This window comes from Brachyistius frenatus, unplaced genomic scaffold (assembly GCF_029030835.1).
Source record: "Brachyistius frenatus isolate BFR_SWC_R1_liver_20210118 unplaced genomic scaffold, ASM2903083v1 Contig_524, whole genome shotgun sequence".
In the NCBI taxonomy this organism is placed as follows: domain Eukaryota; kingdom Metazoa; phylum Chordata; class Actinopteri; family Embiotocidae; genus Brachyistius; species Brachyistius frenatus.
In genome coordinates this window covers 22,680-41,616 of record NW_027211123.1, presented here as the reverse complement: position 1 = coordinate 41,616, position 18,937 = coordinate 22,680, and the positions used below count along the sequence as shown (strand labels likewise).

Sequence of the window (18,937 nt, the reverse complement as noted above, 5' to 3'; positions counted from 1 at the left end):
TGGGTCGCTTTCCCCTTTTATTCGGATAACAAAAAAGAGCAATTAAATTATACAACACCTCAAAACCTTGTGACCCCGACTCCTCCATTACAAAGCTCTCCAGTGCCAAGAGGACAACATAAGAGAGGAGTCTTTTCCACCAGCTGATCCTAGGGCTCAGCTCCTGTAACAGCACAAGGCCTCATGACAGCCCGTACACAACCCAGCCCAACCAATTATAGCCAGAGAAAAATAAATTTTCATTAACTTTGGACAACTACCATAACAACTCATAGCAGACTTTTGATGTTATTTGGCTCTAAACAGACAGTGTGCAGCAGCAGACTACCTGAGCAGTGATCAGAAACAGAGAAATACGTTGACCATACGTTGTACAGACTCAGGGATTGGAGCCAACGCAGATAGAACCTGTCTACCTTGAGAAGAGAAGTCAAGCTGAGTCAGCGCTGTCCACAGAAAGAGGTGCAGACGGAGCTACGTTTCCTGCTACATGGCAGTACATATGAAGACATTAGGACAAAGTTCTTTACCAAATAAATAAATAAATAAATACAAACTTTTGATTACCTCTCTGACCAAACTAAAATGTAAACTCTAATATTGTTGTTGTCAATTGTTTAATTGCATTTTCAGTCTACTTCAGAGATCACAAACTTGCCGTTGAAACTAGTTCCCATGAAAGGCTACGGCTGGACAGAAATAACAGAATATGTGTTCATTGATGAAACAGATGTTAAACTGAAATTCCTTTTCTTACAAGCTGCTCAAAATATAAACAAATTAGAGAAGACTTCTTCCCAGACTTTGCTGCCCTCCCAGAAGACAAACTCATTCAAACCCTGCTGGGAGAAGACAGCCTTATTGAACTGGCAGGAGAGAATACACATTTGAGCATGACACGAAGCAAGAAATGTTTCAAAGTAAGATTGTAAGATTTTTTTTTCCCCTTCTTTTTTTATTTAATAATTTTAACATTTGTGTTCGACTATTTATATGAGAACTTGTGCTTTGGCAACATGTTTAATTAAAAACGCCATGCCAATAAAGCGAATTGAATTGAATTGAATTGAATTGAATTGAATTGAATTGAGAGAGAGAGAGAGAGAGAGAGACTACACTACACTACACGAACCCCAACATGAACGGCAATCAGCCTGTGAGCTGTTGTGAGCTCACTCACGTTACGTGAAGTCCACGGCTTCAGACTTGACGGCAGTCTTTTCTATGTCAGCCCTTCAGTCACCGGTTGTTTACGGTGACTATCGAGATTCAGTCGAAGTCAGAAGTCGGAAACGATCGCTCCTTCGAAAAGGTCGACTGACATCGCGAGATTTGACCGCGGGATTTCCCTCGTCGGTAGGCGGAGACGACTCAGCGGAGAGGAGTCGGTATCCAGGCAGCTGATCTCTTCGCTTCTCTCCCTCTCCGGTTGTTTTTTTTTTAGCTTGTAAACAACAGCAAAAAGCCTCGGCGGTGTCTCGGAGAATTTAATGACTGAACACGCCGGTGTTTTGGGGAGCTAATAGCCCCCGTGGCCGCCGGTGTTCTCCTTTTTTAATTTCCACTCCATGTCTTTGGTTCCTGTTTCAGGATCGACTGCATCAGACTGAGGCACTGGAGCTGCCTGGATGAGCTAACCTCTCAACATCATTTTCACTGGGACCAAAGGTAATATTAATGCATGGTTTTATTTGTTTGGCTGGTACAGAATATTGTGCTCGTATCGGTAAAGTGTATTTATGTATCACCGGGCTTTGCCTTTGCAGGTGTTTGGACGCCTGTATCAGGAGCGTGTCCGGCGGCTACCTCATCTGTAGCTACTAGATGATGTAGAGTTCAAAGATATTTCCATAGATGTCCCTATGACTAGATCTAGACTGGGAAAAAAACAAATCCATACACGTAGCTATCGCTAATTGTCCTTAAGTGCTATTAATAATGTTTTTTCTACTAAAATATCATTAACTATATTTTCAAATATAATTTTAAATTGATGTTTTAGGGGATTGAATAAATGGCTTGGAAGAACTTTTGGTGTCCAAATTTATGTTTTTACATTATTATAAATAGGCTACATTATTCTCATACATCTTTACATAGCTAAACACAATTTTTTTTGAACTACCTTAGATAGCATTGTGTTTATTATGCACCATAGGTGTAGGCAGTAATGAGATAATCAATATGACTGACCTCCAGTCAATGATCATCTGAGGCAAACATTATTCATATGCTTTCATAGTTGTTTTTCTTTGAGGAAATTTAAAAAAATGTTTTTATCCCACATATTCCCCTTTGTAATATTCATATATCAGTTGATTGGAACAGTTCACATCAGAAACTCAAAATAAATAGCAATTTAATCATTGTGCTTTGGTAACTGAGTCGTCTGAGCAAATTAAATGTGGCTCATAAGTTTATGTTGCTTGATTAGAGGTATTCTTGTCCGCTCCACAGTGATGACAGCAGCGCTGTGAATATACAAATACCATGACGTTGTTTTTGTGGTATTTATTGTCTTTACCAAAAAAATGTATGTTTTCCAGGTTGTTTTTAGAGTCAAATGCAGCTGTATATTATTGTTTCTTTTATGCCGGACTATCTTTTTTGCTGAGTTCATTAGATATTGTCACATTGTAATTATGTCACCATTTCATACTTCCAACCTTTCCTTTCCTTTCCTTTCTCTGCCTTCCTTTACGTCTGAGACGTTCAACAGGCTCTTGTGTTACAGAACCTGAGCCCTCCCCATTATACTAACACTTTTATCCGCATTTCTGTTCTTGTCTTTGGGAATAATTCAAAGCATTTCTTTGCAGCTGATGTCAAAACTAAAGGTCTGACTTCTGCATGAAAAATATACGTCTGACTGTCCGTCCCTCTGTTAAACACTCCTGTATTGTAAAAAAGCATCAAATTCTCCATTAGAAGTACGAAATTAATACTTTTTTTTTTTTTTCAATGAGTCAATGTGATCTCAACTGATGCAGAGAAAACAGATTATAGTTTCTTCCGCATCGGTTTCTTCTGTCCAGGACAACCAGCATGACCAAATTCAGGTTTAACAAATGAGATTTTCTGAAGTTTGGGGTCGATGTTTGACCATTAATAAAAAAAAATGTTCACTTCATGGCTGTCTTTAGTGTGGTGCTGAGCCTGCCCCTCATGAAACATACTGACTGCAGAGGAAATTGAGAAAAATCGCACAACAGTCAATTACAGCAAAATATATTAGAGACCCTGTTGCACAGAAATCAGGTAAATAACATGATTTTGTTTCTTTTAGGTGGGGCGGGTCAAGACAATGGTTGGGAAAACACAGATGTCAATTACCAAATATGGATACTTAGACAAAATATACACACACAGACTTTTTTAAATTTCTTTAAGTCACGTTTTTGCAGGAGTAAATCTCATCAGCAACATTAAGCCGGGCAGCCCGCCCCATGTGGATTTAAATCTTCAATTTTTGGTTTGTACATGTTTACATTTCACTTCTTTTCAAGCACATTTTTTTGCCACGTAACTTTCTGAATTGAGCGCGCCGTGGTAACTTGAGGTTTCTCCATGTGAAACCAGCCCCGTAGCGTCAACCAATAGCATGTGAGGCGTTTAGGGAACATTGGTGAACCGTAGCATCTAATGTCATCTTTAGCACGCGAGGATTAAAGGCAACATCTGTCACAAAAAAACAAAACAAGCTATGATGCACTCAAGCTCTCTAAACTGCCAGAAAACTAAAGATTTATACTGTGATGTGCGTTAGAATGTTTTATACATTGATAAAACAAAATATATCTTTCACGAGACGGGATCAGAGTCAAAGTATCGGTACCAGAATTGGAAAATGTTTGAGCCCCATCTGTGTCCACGTCAATTTTTGGAATAAGACTGCTTTCTTATCAATAGTCAAGCAGCAGAGGATCCTCAGCTGGAGTTTCTTCTTCTGCCACAGTGTCCCATGCAGATTTATACAGTATGAAAATCCTGCACCCCAATTCTCCAAAGCAGATGGGATCGGTAAATTTCGAGTTGGATCGCTGGCATGTATGTTGAAGTGTACGTCCAGCTTTGGCGTTCTATTTCCGTCCCTTGTCTGGAATGTCGCCTGTCGTACCGCGCCGGCGCTGAAACGGTGTACTGCGGTGTTTTTAAGAGGATGTCTTTCTCACTTTGTTCCTTTTTTTTGTCTGTCTGTCACTTACGCACATACATTGTGCAGATTGTCCTTCGCCAGCCTCTGTATCTTATGTGTCCCCGAGGGAGAAGAGACAGCACGATGGAGTGTACAGTCCCGGTTCTCTATCTGCTGTGTTGCAGAAGGCACAGTGGGCCCATTCTTTATTTTATTTTTTTGCGAATGATAGAAAGAGAGGCAAGACAATTCTTTTTCTTTTAAGTAGCTGGCTATCAATCGGGCAAGTAATCAGTCTCCGTTTGGAATAGGCAAGTAGTCAAGACATGTGATGTGTCACACACAGACCAGGGGGCTTTTTCTGCCACTCGCTGCCACTCATTATGAAGCAACCAGCCTATTTCTCACTGCGAGACTCGATGGCATTGCACTGCATTTACGTAACGGAACATTGTGTGTGCACATACGCCCGTCTATCCAAATGTGTTTGAGAAAAGAGATGCAAAGTGAGAGGAAGGGTATGAGACTCGTCTTTGTGAAGGCCGGATAATGGCCACTGGGCCATTAAGTCTCCCTCGTGCCGCGCCGAGCTCCGAGCAGCTTGATCCAACCTGACGGGGTGCATTTAGTCCAGGAATAAAGACGACAACGAGTAAGGACACCTCGTTACGGCCTGAGGAGCTCGGCGATCAAAGTGGCTGAAGGGAAAGAAAGAAAACAGGTAGAGGGAAGAAGAATAAGGTAATGCAATCTTTTCTGTTTTTAATTCCATATTTTGAAAAGACGCATAAAAAAAACAAAAAACAACCCTCTCAGGTGATTTAAAAAAAGGGGAAGAAACGTAGAGAAACTGAAGGTTAACTCCAAAAGAGGGGGCAAGGTGGCGAGCTGCCAGGAATGATGATCACCTGTGAGACACGAAGCGGCATCAGGGCAGTGCTGCTGCAACCCCCCTTCCCTCCCCCTTAAGTACCTGTGGCGTTTGATTTCCAAGATTCTCATTAAAATGCAGTCCATGCTGCCCCGCACCACCTTCCACCACATCACCGGGGTGCTCATCATCTCGCATGCTAACCCAGTAACACCGGGGGAAGCCGGAGCTTCCGGGGGGGGGGGGCTGAGAAAACGGTGACCGGCAGTTTTTACGAGGGAGGCATGGTGGTCTTGATTTGTTTTTTATTTTTTTATTTAAGACTGCTTGAATGAGATTTTGTTGATTTTTGAAGGGAAAAGTAGTAAATAACCCCCTTCAGCCACCTTCCTAGCGCTTCAGGCTTGTGTTTCTTCAATTAACTGATGTAGTATTCAGAGATCTGCTGTGCATCGTTGACCCTTTAAAAGGACCCAGCATCCTGAATTTTGTGATATTTAGTGGAATTCATCCTCCCCCAGGCCTATATGCAGTTTTCCCTGCATACAGTCCCACAAAAGCATAATATGGCAACATTCCATACGTACCAATTGGCTAAGCTGTTCTTTTAATCAAATACTGCCCTCCTTTAAGATCAAAATATAAAAAATGTAATCTGCAACACAAGAAACTGCAAAATGTGAAGGGGTCTGAATACTTTCTGAAACAACAGCTAGTGATGAGGGACAAAATACAGTTTCCTGACAAAATGTATTCCAGCAGGAAGTCGTAAGACAAGACAAGACCTCCAAATATAGTTATATTATTTTTTTTGTAAAAAAATTTGTTGTTGTTATTTTTTTGTTATTGTTATTTTTTTTTATTGTGACTTAACTGCAAATTTTGGTCTAAAAACACAACAAAACTGAGATATTCACTTGATTTTCTTAACTGCTGAAACCTAAAACTTAACTTCACACAAACGTTGGAATGAAAATGTGCTTGGATGAACAGGAGTAATCAAAACTAAGTTAAACCTCACTATCTAAACATAATAAATGTTTTGAATATGTGTGAACCATTCTTTTAATAGATCATTTTTATGTGAAAATCAAACTTAGAATTTGCTGGTTTTGCAGTATTGTGTATGCAGACCATTTATAGTTTCCAAATGGATTATAATATTTAACATGTGTCTCAGTCAATCATTCACAAATGTTTTACCGCTTATATTGAAACAGACATTACAAAGTACTTCAAGGTCAAGTAAAAAAAAATAAACGATGACATAATGACTGAAATGGAACTATAAAGAAGGATCCTGAACATATATTTAACATTTAGGTTATTACTCTGGCTTGTATTGAAATTTCAGAGAGTGCTGTGTTGATTTAAAAAAAAGAAAAAAAAAATTCTCGCACATTTTCCTCCAATAAACACCAGTTTATGTGTGAGAAATGGTGTATACATGGTTCTGATGCATAAACATTGTTTATACTTTGAGCCCCAGGACATAGAATCAGTGGACGACTTGACTGAACACATACTGTACAGTGGGTACGGAAAGTATTCAGACCCCTTTAAATTGTTCACTCTTTGTTTCATTGCAGCCATTTGCTAAAATCAAAAAAGTTCATTTTATTTCTCATTAATGTACACTCAGCACCCCATGTTGACAGAAAAAAACAAATGTAGAAATTTGTGCAAATTTATTAAAAAAGAAAAACTGAAATATCACATGGTCATAAGTATTCAGACCCTTTGCTCAGTATTGAGTAGAAACACCCTTTTGAGCTCGTACAGCCATGAGTCTTCTTGGGAATGATGCAACAAGCTTTTCACACCTGGATTTGGGGATCCTCTGCCATTCTTCCTTGCAGATCCTCTCCAGTTCCGTCAGGTTGGATGGTGAACGTTGGTGGACAGCCATTTTCAGGTCTCTCCAGAGATGCTCCATTGGGTTTAGGTCAGGGCTCTGGCTGGGCCAGTCAAGAATGGTCACAGAGTTGTTCTGAAGCCACTCCTTTGTTATTTTAGCTGTGTGCTTCGGGTCATTGTCTTGTTGGAAGGTGAACCTTCGGCCCAGTCTGAGGTCCAGAGCACTCTGGAAGAGGTTTTCTTCCAGGATATCTCTGTACTTGGCCGCATTCATCTTTTCTTCAATTGCAACCGGTCGTCCTGTCCCTGCAGCTGAAAAACACCCCCATAGCATGATGCTGCCACCACCATGTTTCACTGTTGGGATTGTATTGGGCAGGTGATGAGCAGTGCCTGGTTTTCTCCACACATACCGCTTAGAATTAACGCCAAAAAGTTCAATCTTGGTCTCATCAGACCAGAGAATCTTATTTCTCATAGTCTGGGAGTCCTTCATGTGTTTTTTGTCAAACTCTATGCGGGCTTTCATATGTCTTGCACTGAGGAGAGGCTTCTGTCGGGCCACTCTGCCATAAAGCCCCGACTGGTGGAGGGCTGCAGTGATAGTTGACTTTGTGGAACTTTCTCCCATCTCCCTACTGCATCTCTGGAGCTCAGCCACAGTGATCTTTGGGTTCTTCTTTACCTCTCTCACCAAGGCTCTTCTCCCACGATTGCTCAGTTTGGCTGGACGGCCAGGTCTAGGAAGAGTTCTGGTCGTCCCAAACTTCTTCCATTTAAGGATTATGGAGGCCACTGTGCTCTTAGGAACCTTGAGTGCTGCAGAACTTATTTTGTAACCTTGGCCAGATCTGTGCCTTGCCACAACTCTGTCTCTGAGCTCCTTGGACAGTTCCTTCGACCTCATGATTCTCATTTGCTCTGACATGCACTGTGAGCTGTAAGGTCTTATATAGACAGGTGTGAGCCTTTCCTAATCAAGTCCAATCAGTTTAATTAAACACAGCTGGACTCCAATGAAGGAGTAGAACCATCTCAAGGAGGATCAGAAGAAATGGACAGCATGTGAGTTAAATATGAGTGTCACAGCAAAGGGTCTGAATACTTATGACCATGTGATATTTCAGTTTTTCTTTTTTAATAAATTTGCACAAATTTCTACATTTCTGTTTTTTTCTGTCAAGATGGGGTGCTGAGTGTACATTCATGAGAAATAAAATGAACTTTTTTGATTTTAGCAAATGGCTGCAATGAAACAAAGAGTGAAACATTTAAAGGGGTCTGAATACTTTCCGTACCCACTGTATATGTTCAGAAATGGAACATGGGTATGAGGTCATCTGATCCTGTGTTGTAACCTTTCTCTCACTTTTGAACATGCTTATTTTGGGGTATGGAAGTATGTAAGGTCAGCATATATACACACACGCACAAGTGCACACAGTCATCAGACTGTGGAAAGTGTCTCCGTGTATTTGTCTTTCTTTAGTTACATAACCTGACCGGATACAGAGAGCTCAGCGTACGGCAGTTCCAGGCCTCCGTTTCTGCAGGCTTGTAACATGTTACACGATGCAAACGAGAGCACGTTTCTGTGCACGCTCGGGTGTCTCGTAGTGGTTGTTGACATTTGGAAGATTTCAGTTCGTTGGCTCGGGCAGATTGCAGAAGGCGTTCGCACGCCTTCCTGTGGGGACGTCAGTGTGCAGCGAGTTGGGATGAAGCGGAACTGTTTGGCGCCGCCCTTCCGTCCTTGCGGAGCGAAACGAACGTGCCCGGCTGCCTGCTTCACGTTAGCTTCGCTAGCAGCCTCCTCTTCACACTTCGTTTCACTTTATTTTGGGCTGCCGCATGGGCATCAAGCCTACAGTATTTTGGCACTTTGATTCACATCCGCTATGCTTCTTTGTGACATTTTGTCATGGGAAATAGCATTTAGCTTTTTTTTTTTTTTTTTATGAGCTAATCACGCAGCAAGGGATTTTTTATTTATTATTATTTTTTTTTCCCTTCTGTTTGTGTTTGCTGCTTAGCCAGGCTCACTTTCTTTCTCTCGATCGTATGGCTCATCCAACGACACGAGACTTTAGTCTCCTGGCATCATCAGTCAGAAGGGCCTACAATTCAGGATAAGGAAAAAAACTCAAATCCAAACCTTGTGCTTGGTCTATTTGTAGCTTTCATGTGAATAAGGTGGGAACAAAACCCCTAATTCTGAGAATTTGCTGCTTTTAAATTCAAATGTTTTTTTGGATGAAAAAAAATATTTGAAGACTAACTAACAACGTCCTTAAGGACATTTTTTTGAAAGCTTTACATTTGAAGAAGTGAGAGTTGCCTGCTGTTTTTGTACCTTCAGCTCAGACGTTATTCTCTTCATTTCAGAAAATTGTCATTATTTCTAGGTACACTTTCTCCAGTAAAGGACTTCACAGTACTCACCATGAACAAACAGTATTTATATAAGATTAAAGTATATGAAGTCTCTATCTGTTATATTTCTATATTTTGTTAACCCTTAAATACATTACGTGGGTCTTGAGTGACTACATTACAGCCTCCGTAATTCATTTATTCATTAATTATGCTAACAACCCAAGGTATGCTGGATGGGAGTGATAGTGGCTAATGTGTTTTTAGGGCCTGAGTACCGAATGGTGCGAAAGCAGTATTGTTATTAAAGGGATTATTTTTGTGCCTCATTATTCTTCTTATAAATAAATAAATTGCCTTTTTGGTGGCTTTAACATACTCAAAAGCTCATGAAAGTTGGCACACGTGTCACTCCTGGCGAAAAATTACATATTTTAGTGGTTTTGCAAGTGGGCGTGGCCAAATGGCTCGCTAGCCCCCCCCCTCCCCCTAAACTGCTGTCCTGGTGGCTACATCGGCCTACGTGCACAATATTCAGTGGAGGTGCAGTGGTTAGCACTGTCACCTCACAGCAAAAAAGGTTCCGGGTTCGAATCCGGTCCTGGGCCTTTCTGTGCGGAGTTTGCATGTTCTCCCTGTGCTTGCGTGGGTTCTCTCCGGGTTCTCCGGCTTCCTCCCATCATCCAAAAACATGCACCTCAGGTCAGGTTACCTGGCGCCGCGCTAGTGGCAGCCTGCTGCAGCATCTCCCCCCTGAGAGCCCCCCTGCTGTAGTGAAGAAATTTCCCCTCGGGGATTAATAAAGTGTATAAAATAAAAAAAAATAAAAAAATAAAAATCAAATATATAGATCATACCTACATATAAGAAAAAGTCCCAGTTGTTTTTTTTGTTTTTTTTTTAATTTTTTTTAAATCGACCTTGTGATAGCACTGGCATAATGTTGAAGAAGTCTTTTACGATAGCTTCATGGGACAATAACATGAATTGTTATCATGGGTTCCAGGTTTTGTGCAGATCAGCAATCATGATATTGGAGTTTGAGTGACGGCAGCACAGTAAACAAAGATGAACCTGGAGCTACAGATGATGAGCTGGTGCCATTCATGAGTCTGGTCATTTGTACACAACACCGGAGCACGAGAATGGCGAACCTCGCTGTGATCGGTGCAAAACAAATACGTCCAATTTAGGGACATGTTGTCCTGGAAACCTGCTCAAACACTAGACGCAAAACACCAGATTGATTCAATCAAACAAATATTAGCTGTGCTTTTGATTTTAAAGTAGACACAATACATGTTTCTAAGAATTTCCAAGAATCACTTATCTTCTCTGAGGCAGCTGTTTTTGAACTGCCCACATTGTGCTGGTGGGTTTTGTATTTGCAATTGTATTTATATTCGCATTGAATGCTTGGGTCCTGCAAAACAGAGACAACATACAAGAAAACGGAGGAGTGGAAAAAGAAAGAGTGCGACAACGAGGGAGGGAAAAAAAAGTTCCGATTGTGTAGGTAGGTAGGTATATACTTTATTAATCCCCGAGGGGAAATGTTTTCGCCACAACAGCATACATACAGGAGCAATAATAGAAACAATAGAATAAAATAATAATAGAATAGAATAATATAATAGAAAAGCAATAAAATAAAAAATATCGTAACGGAACTAAAATAATACATCGGTTTGGTAAAATTGTTTAAAGGTTGACTCGGTAATATAAATATGGCAAATTTCAGAGTGGGAAAGAGATTCACTCTAAATACCATTTTGTCACATACTGGATGTCGTACCAAAAGCACAGATTTGAGTTGACCCCTCTGCTTCTCCCAGGTGCAGTTAATAAATGTGTAAACCTTTGTCGCGAGTTGGTTAAGTTGCTCCTCGGATAGGTGTTTAGCATGCTTAGTTGCCTCATGTCTGCTGGCCATTAGCCGTTGGTTTGATTTTGAAGACTCTCAATGACTCACTTGTTCTCGCGGTATGCAGATGAGATGAGTCGAGAGCGATATACTCCTGTTTTGTCTCTGCGCCTCCTCGCAGTGTGATTTGTCTCGACGTATCCAGAGAGGGTGACGGAGGATGTGAGGTGAGAAAACATGTCTCTATCTGTTCGTCAAAGTAAACAGACACTATTCCCTCAGGTGAAACCTGTGCTGATGGAAACTGGATTGCATCGCTTGCATAAAGAACACATGATGTGTTATACCTCTGCTGTACTTTTATTATTACTATTATTTCAGTGCTCTTTAGTATCTCCTTTGTAACAGACTCATCCGGCTCCGTTGTCACAAGGACCGATACAGGAGATCATTCCTGCCCGCTGCAATCAGACTGTACAATAACTCACCTCTGGCCAAATCTGTCCTTCACCATTAACACTGTTGCACTGTTGTTTAATTTATTTAATGTACTTTAATTCTATTGTATTTGTAGAAACTGCATTTTTACATTTTACATATGTAATTCTACTACCTCTATTTTTTATACTGTAATTTCTATCGCTTTTGCTCTATCTTCTATGCTACTGTAACGGAAAAAAAAAATCTATCTATCTATCTATCTATCTATCTATCTATCTATCTATCTATCTATCTATCTATCTATCTATCTATCTATCTATCTATCTATCTATCCATCCATCCATCCATCCATCCATCCATCCATCCATCCATCCATCCATCCATCCATCCATCTATCCATCCATCCATCCATCCATCCATCCATCCATCCATCCATCCATCCATCCATCCATCCATCCATCCATCCATCTATCTAATATATCTATCTATCTAAAGTCTCTCTCTCTCTCTCTCTCTCTCTCTCTCTCTCTCTCTCTCTCTCTCTCTGTCTCTCTCTGTCTGAAGTCTATCTAATCTATCTGTCTGTCTGTCTGATTAGAAAATGTGAAAATCGGCTTTAACATGACTTTGTTTTTTCACTTTTGTCTTTACTTCTCTTCCCTTTCCCTTCTTTCTTCTCATCGACCCGTCCCCTTAGTCGTTTCCTGGTGTCGGATGTCTCGTCGCCTCCCTCTGAGGTCGAAGGCCAGTTGGAGTGGCGAGGTGGGTCCTCAGCAGCGGCAGCAGCAGCGGCAGTGATGCGGGCTTCAGTGGCAGGCTGCAGGATGAGCGTGGGTGCTCTCCTTAACGGGCTGCTCGTCTCCGTGGTTGCAGCGCTGCTCTGGAAGTATTCCAAGCTTAGCGAGCACGCCGCCTTACTGGAGGAAGAGCTGCATATGACGCAGCAGTCCCAGGAGCTCTCACAGGCTCACATCGACTACCACGTCGCCCTTCATGCTCTCCAGGAGCACGGCACCCGCATGGTCTGCACCGGCAAGATGCACACCGATCGCATCTGCCGCTTCGACTACCTCTGCTACTGTTCGGAGGCGGAGGAGTTTGTGTTCTTCCACTCCAACTCCTCCGTCATGCTACCTAACTTGGGGTCGAGGCGCTTTCAACCTGCCCTGCTGGACTTGTCCTCAGTAGAAGATCACAACACCCAATACTTCAACTTTTTAGAGCTCCCAGCCGCTGCTTTAAAGTTTATGCCCAAGCCCGTGTTTGTACCCGACGTGACACTCATCCTAAACCGCTTTAATCCTGATAACCTAATGCATGTGTTCCACGATGACCTACTCCCGGCCTTCTATACCATGAAGCAGTACTCGGATTTGGATAACGAGGCACGTCTCGTCTTCATGGAGGGCTGGGGCGAAGGCCCGCACTTTGACCTCTATCGACTTCTCAGCAGCAAGCAGCCGCTACTCAAAGAACAACTTCGGAACTTCGGAAAGCTGATGTGTTTTACTAAATCTTATGTTGGCTTGTCCAAAATGACAACTTGGTACCAGTACGGGTTCGTCCAGCCACAGGGGCCCAAAGCCAACATCTTGGTCTCGGGTAACGAGATCAGGCAGTTTGCCAGAGCTCTGATGGAGAAAATGAACATTACGAGGGCGGAGGAGGCGGAGAAGGACGGAGAAAGCGCTGAGGACGATAAGGAGAAAGACAAGAACAATAAATACATTGTTGTGTTCAGTCGTTCGACGACGAGGCTGATACTGAATGAGGCAGAGCTGATCCTGGCGCTGGCCCAGGAGTTCCAGATGAGAGTGGTCACGGTGTCCTTGGAAGAGCAGTCCTTCACGAGTATCGTCCAGGTGATCAGCGGTGCTTCCGCGTTGGTGAGCATGCACGGAGCTCAGCTCATCGCGTCGCTCTTCCTCCCCAGAGGTGCCACCGTGGTGGAGCTGTACCCCTTCGCTGTGAACCCAGAGCAGTACACGCCGTATAAAACCCTCGCCTCCCTCCCGGGTATGGACCTTCACTACGTGTCCTGGAGGAACACCAAGGAGGAGAACACTGTCACGCACCCAGACAGACCCTGGGAGCAAGGAGGAATCGCTCACTTGGAAAAAGAGGAGCGAGAGCGAATCCTGGCGAGCAGGGATGTCCCGAGGCACCTGTGCTGCCGCAACCCGGAATGGCTCTTCCGGATCTACCAGGACACTTTGGTGGACATACCGTCCTTCCTGGAGGTCCTGAAGGAAGGCATGGAGACCAAGCCCAACTTGAAGAAGTCAAAGGCAGCCAGCACGGTGCACCCCGGCCGGGTCAGAGAAGCCCAGTGTCATACTTCAGTACAGACCACTAATGAGGCTAAGCTCACAGTCTCGTGGCAGATCCCATGGAATCTGAAGTACCTGAAGGTGAGAGAGGTGAAGTATGAGGTGTGGATCCAGGAGCAGGGAGAGAATACCTACATGCCTTATATCCTACCCCAGCAGAACTACACCTTTTCTGAGAACATTAAGCCTTTCACCACCTACCTGGTGTGGGTTAGGTGCATCTTCAACAAGAACCTCCTGGGCCCCTTTGCAGACGTCCTTATGTGCAGGACCTAGGACAAACACAAAACCAGTTTGTTGCAGTGCAGTTTCACACAAACGCAGAGTCATGCTGATTCCAGACAATTCGACTGGAACAAGAGGGACTGTTTGATTACAGTTTTATCCAGTGGGGGTTGGCAAATGTCATGACGCTTGTTTCTGTAGTATTAGAACAGGCTGTTGAGCTTCTGCACAGCGATGTTTCCATGCTCAGCACTAAAGTACATGGTGACTTCTGTATGACGGCAAAAGACTTGAACCACGGGGTCAGAACTCCATGGCAACAGCTGTTAAGGAATATAAAGTATATTTCCTCTACTTAAGAAAGAATGAAATGGCTAAACCATGTATCTTACTGATATTACCGGAATTCAAATCAACAGATCTATTTATGTGAAAAATAATATATAACATCTTTTCATAACATCTTTTAACATCAGTCCAAACACTGGTCCTTTACCTTTTACAGTATGCAATGTATCTTCTCTGTGTTAAGAGAGAGAGAGAGAGAGAGTGCGCAAGAGATTTTTTTTTTTTTTTAATGTTTTCTGACATGTCCAAGGTCACCTGTGTGTGTGTGTGTGTGTGTGTGTGTGTGTGTGTGTGTGTGTGTGTGTGTGTGTGTGTGTGTGTGTGTGTGTGTGTGTGTGTGTGTGTGTGTGTGTGTGTGTGTGTGATACCTCTGTGGCTTAGTTTCCCAACCGATTGTTAGATTCTATACTCCCATCATTTACAGAACCTAGCCAAAAACCAAAGCAACCTTTTCCATGTTATTTCAGTCCATCAGTCATACCATAACAGATTATCATGTTATAGATCTCTAGTACTTCCAGTGTTTGCTAAGTTTGAAGCCTTGCCTCTGAAAAAGTTGTGTAAAAGAAGCATAAAGCAAGGGTTTTCACAAATGCCGCAGTAGTGAGTGTTTTTTAACCTTTAGAGTTAAGATGTATAATTTCAGACCACTCTTTGGATAATTTTATACCTTTAGGGGGTTCCCTTATGTGTTATAAAAAAAATTACATTCATTTTCCAGCATAAATACACAATTTATCCAGAATGGCACTAATAAGAACTGTAATAATGATCATTTTCAGTGGAGGTGTTTATTTTTTACACAAGGCTGAAATAAGCGTTAAGCAGTTTCCCTTGTGTATCCAGCAGTGGGCTACTGGACAGTCTTGTTTAAAATGCACTTTCATTGAGATAACGGATTAATTTGCAGTTTAGGATCCCATTGCCTTGTGTAAAACTAATAATCAATATCATATTCTCAGTTATGTGTCTTTCTCCTGACTTACCGCAAAGGTTTTTTATTGCTGGTAAGATGTTCAGTGTTAAATTTTTAGACGCTAGCGGTAGACCTCCGAAGCTGCCCTGCTAAAGTTGTTCTTGTGTCATTTGCAGAATGAAGTTCTGTTTGTGGGTAGCTAGAATGCAGTAACATACTCTTGAATTAGAGGTGTCAGTGAGCATGTGGTAATAGAGATGTAGCACAAGATGGTTTATAGAACGGCACAAGTTAAACAAAACACTGCCAGCAACACATTGTGCTATATTTGTTCCATTGTTCAGATGATGCCATTTTTCTTTTCTCTAAACATTACAATGGTACCCTGCCTTTCGGCCCAGTGTCAGCTGGGGTAAGCTGCAGCCCTCAGTGACCCTGTGCAGGCCGAAGCTCCGCCTCTATGTCCCGATTTGAAAAAAAAAACAACAAAAAAAAACAAGTCGGAGTTTTCCACATTAGCAAATACTTGGAGTTTCTTTTCTAGTAACTGTGATTGAATAAAGAAGCTTATTTCTTACAGTATCTGTTTTTCAGCTGTATGTGTTATTAATAATTATAACAGTGCTTAAACCAAGATCATAAAAAGTAAGGAAATACAAAGGCTGGAAAAGACATGCTGAAATAAATAAAAGAATAAATGAAGTAATTGCATTTTATCTTAGTACCAAGTTTTGTTGGAAAAAGAAAATCTCCCTTTTTCACCATTTATGTTATAGAACAGTTTGTCCAGGATTCAATTAAATATTGTAGTTAGCATTTTTTTTGCTAAGAAAAGGTTAGCTTCATGAGTTTATTTTAAGTTGAGAGGCCGAGAATGCGTTGCTAGGGAAACATTGTGTTTCATCATTGTGAGTAAATTTAATAGAATAAATTGAACATTTTGGGAAAATGTTTTCATTTGTTTTTGCCAAGAGCAACGCTGGATTATGACCTGGCCAAAGACCCCAGAACTAGACGGACCCCAAAAGCCATAAGTCCATGAATCTCCACTGGCTGTGGTGATTTGATAAACTACAAATATATAATTTATAATAGTAAAACACAATGAGTGAGGTGAGATCTACATCTCAAATCTGGTTTTACCACTTCTTTTAGTTCAGGTTGTAGAGTATTTTTCTAAGTAAAATCATGAATAATTCAATTACCAAGACAAGAAAACCATGGTTAGTATTGTTTCAAGACTGGAGCTCTGGTTAAAGGGAACTTAGTAGCACCAGGCCTTTAAATAATCTGCTGAATAATTTGTCAAAAATACATATTTGTTCAAACTGAACATAGTATTTGAAAAGCACAAAAAAGGTATTTTTTTCCCCTCATTTTCCTTGACAAGTTGTCCAAAACAGTTTTACCCTCCACCCCTCCAATAATATAGAAAATGGTATTGTCTGGAACGTAGTAGCATGGTCACAAAGGTGAGGTGCTGATAAAATGAGAGGAACGGAAAACAAGGAAATGATCAAGTTATAAAGATTTTAATGGTCCTGTATTTGCAGAAAAGATATTGAAATGGAAGATGAAGCTGCAACAAGTGCAGCCACTATTGCAATGGAGGTGGAGCGTATTAGTTGAAAGCAATGTCAGACATCCATTTAGCCAATAATAAATGCACAGTAGCAGTGGTCACAAACACATGTAACCAGTCCTGATGTTAAATGCTCTGCACTCATATCGCGCTTTATTACATTAGCAGTCTCAAAATGGTTTCCCCTTCACACACTAATGGAGCTGAGCTGCCATGCAGGTTGCTCGCCATCAGTAATACATTCGCACACTGATGCTACACCACCGGGAGCAACTCTGTGTCTTGCCCAAGGACACTCTGGGATGTGGACAGGAGGAGCCAGTGACCGAACCGCCAACCTCCCGACTAGTGGGCAACCGGCTCTTCCATCTGAGCCACAGCCTCAAGTTATTGCTTTCCACCTGTTCCATGTGTGTTAGTGTGCTTGCGCTGCGTCCATGCGCAACGGGAACAGTGTCTGAACTTTTTTGATGACGCTGCATAATTGTGTAACTATGAAAAAACCCTACGGTTTAGAATGATCAACTGTCCCCAGCTCCCCTCAGCTTCATGGAGGTTTATTGTGAGTTTCAGCTTGTTGTTTATCTTTTCGCCCCCAAAAATCCCTGCTGGTGAGCAGAGTGAAGCATTTAGCAGCTAAAGAGACGGGTGTTTTGCCAAGACAGAGTTGGTAGAGACCAAAAAATAGAGGTAAAGATATTAATATTGTACTTTTGCTCACCAGGTGACCTGAAATATGACCTCAAATGAATGATAATCCTGCTCTATAAGTGTATATAAGATGCATAAATTAGCAGCAATATTAACCTAAAAAGGTGAAAGGTGTGTTCACAACTTGTGTTCCTCAAAAAATCAAGCTATCGCACCTATCAGCTCGGTCCTTTTTCTTATCTGGTTATGAAACGCATGTCTTGAAGATCTCCCTGTGCCAAAATATAGTTTTAAGAACGGCAGATTCGGGTGTTGTGTTTTTATGTTCCCGTAATTGTGCCTCCACGCTAGGGATGGTCAATTCAAGCAAAAATACTAGCCTATTCGATAACCGTTTGGAACGAATCGACTATTGATCGACTATTACCCCACCCTCGTAAACACTCGCACATAAAGAGAAGAGACTCGATTGCGCTCAACAAAGGCCATCCGCTTTGTAAAACCCTCGCCTCATACAAATTGAATGACATGAATGTCTTTAGCTTCATCTTTGAGATGGAGTCGTCGTTTCCTCTGGCCATCGATAATTGACCGATGGAAAAACGGATGGACCGTTGCTCAGTGTTTCACTCTAATGACGGTTATTGAAGGAGTTCAACATGGACATTTTGGACGGCTTTAGTCATCTCTCCATGTTTCTCCAGATCCAGTTTGTGGCATTTAATCTCGCAGCGCCGCACAGTGTCACCCGGCAAAGCTCCGTAGCCTGGTAACAATGTGTCGTCAATGGCGGCTGGCAGACAGCTTTCAGGTGCATAGCTACCACCTTCTGATGGGAGTAACGCAGTACGACTCGGCGCAAGTAAAACGGGAAATAAGGAAGGACGATAGCAGTATACACTTTTATATTTTTTATATTTTAATAACTATTCAAATATTCAAAGCTTATGACACATCCCTACTCTAAGCTGGTGACAGATGCATCGTGTTTTTGGTTATCTGTACATGTGATATCTCAATAACACGATGAGAAAATTTCTTCAAAAAACATTCACTTGGACTCAAGGATGAACTAATTTGATTTTAATGGCCAAAGGGCAAAGGTTTCTGATCTCACGAAACATGTTTGTAGAATTATGACATTTTACACAAATATTGAGGAGGATAAAATGATAAAGGGATGACATATTAAACATTAAATAGTTAAATTTTACTCTGGCCCCAAAAGGTCAAAGGTCAACTTTACTATGCCATCAAAATTATTTGCAAAAACCTCTTTTCTGGCCATTATTCAACACCATAACTCAGGAACAGAAGGAGAAACTGTGAAGGTATTTCAGATAC

At 41.7% G+C, this 18,937-nt stretch overlaps 1 protein-coding gene across 1 annotated transcript; it reads left to right on the top strand.

Moving 5' to 3' along the window:
• The first annotated feature begins 1,294 nt into the window (after positions 1–1,294).
• Positions 1,295–15,939, top strand: pomgnt2 (protein O-linked mannose N-acetylglucosaminyltransferase 2 (beta 1,4-)). Its single transcript, XM_069688089.1, has 2 exons — positions 1,295–1,668; positions 12,239–15,939. The coding sequence occupies exon 2, from the start codon at positions 12,339–12,341 to the stop codon at positions 14,145–14,147; it is 1,809 nt and encodes a 602-aa protein (XP_069544190.1). The 5' UTR covers positions 1,295–1,668; positions 12,239–12,338; the 3' UTR covers positions 14,148–15,939.
• Positions 15,940–18,937: the final 2,998 nt, after the last annotated feature.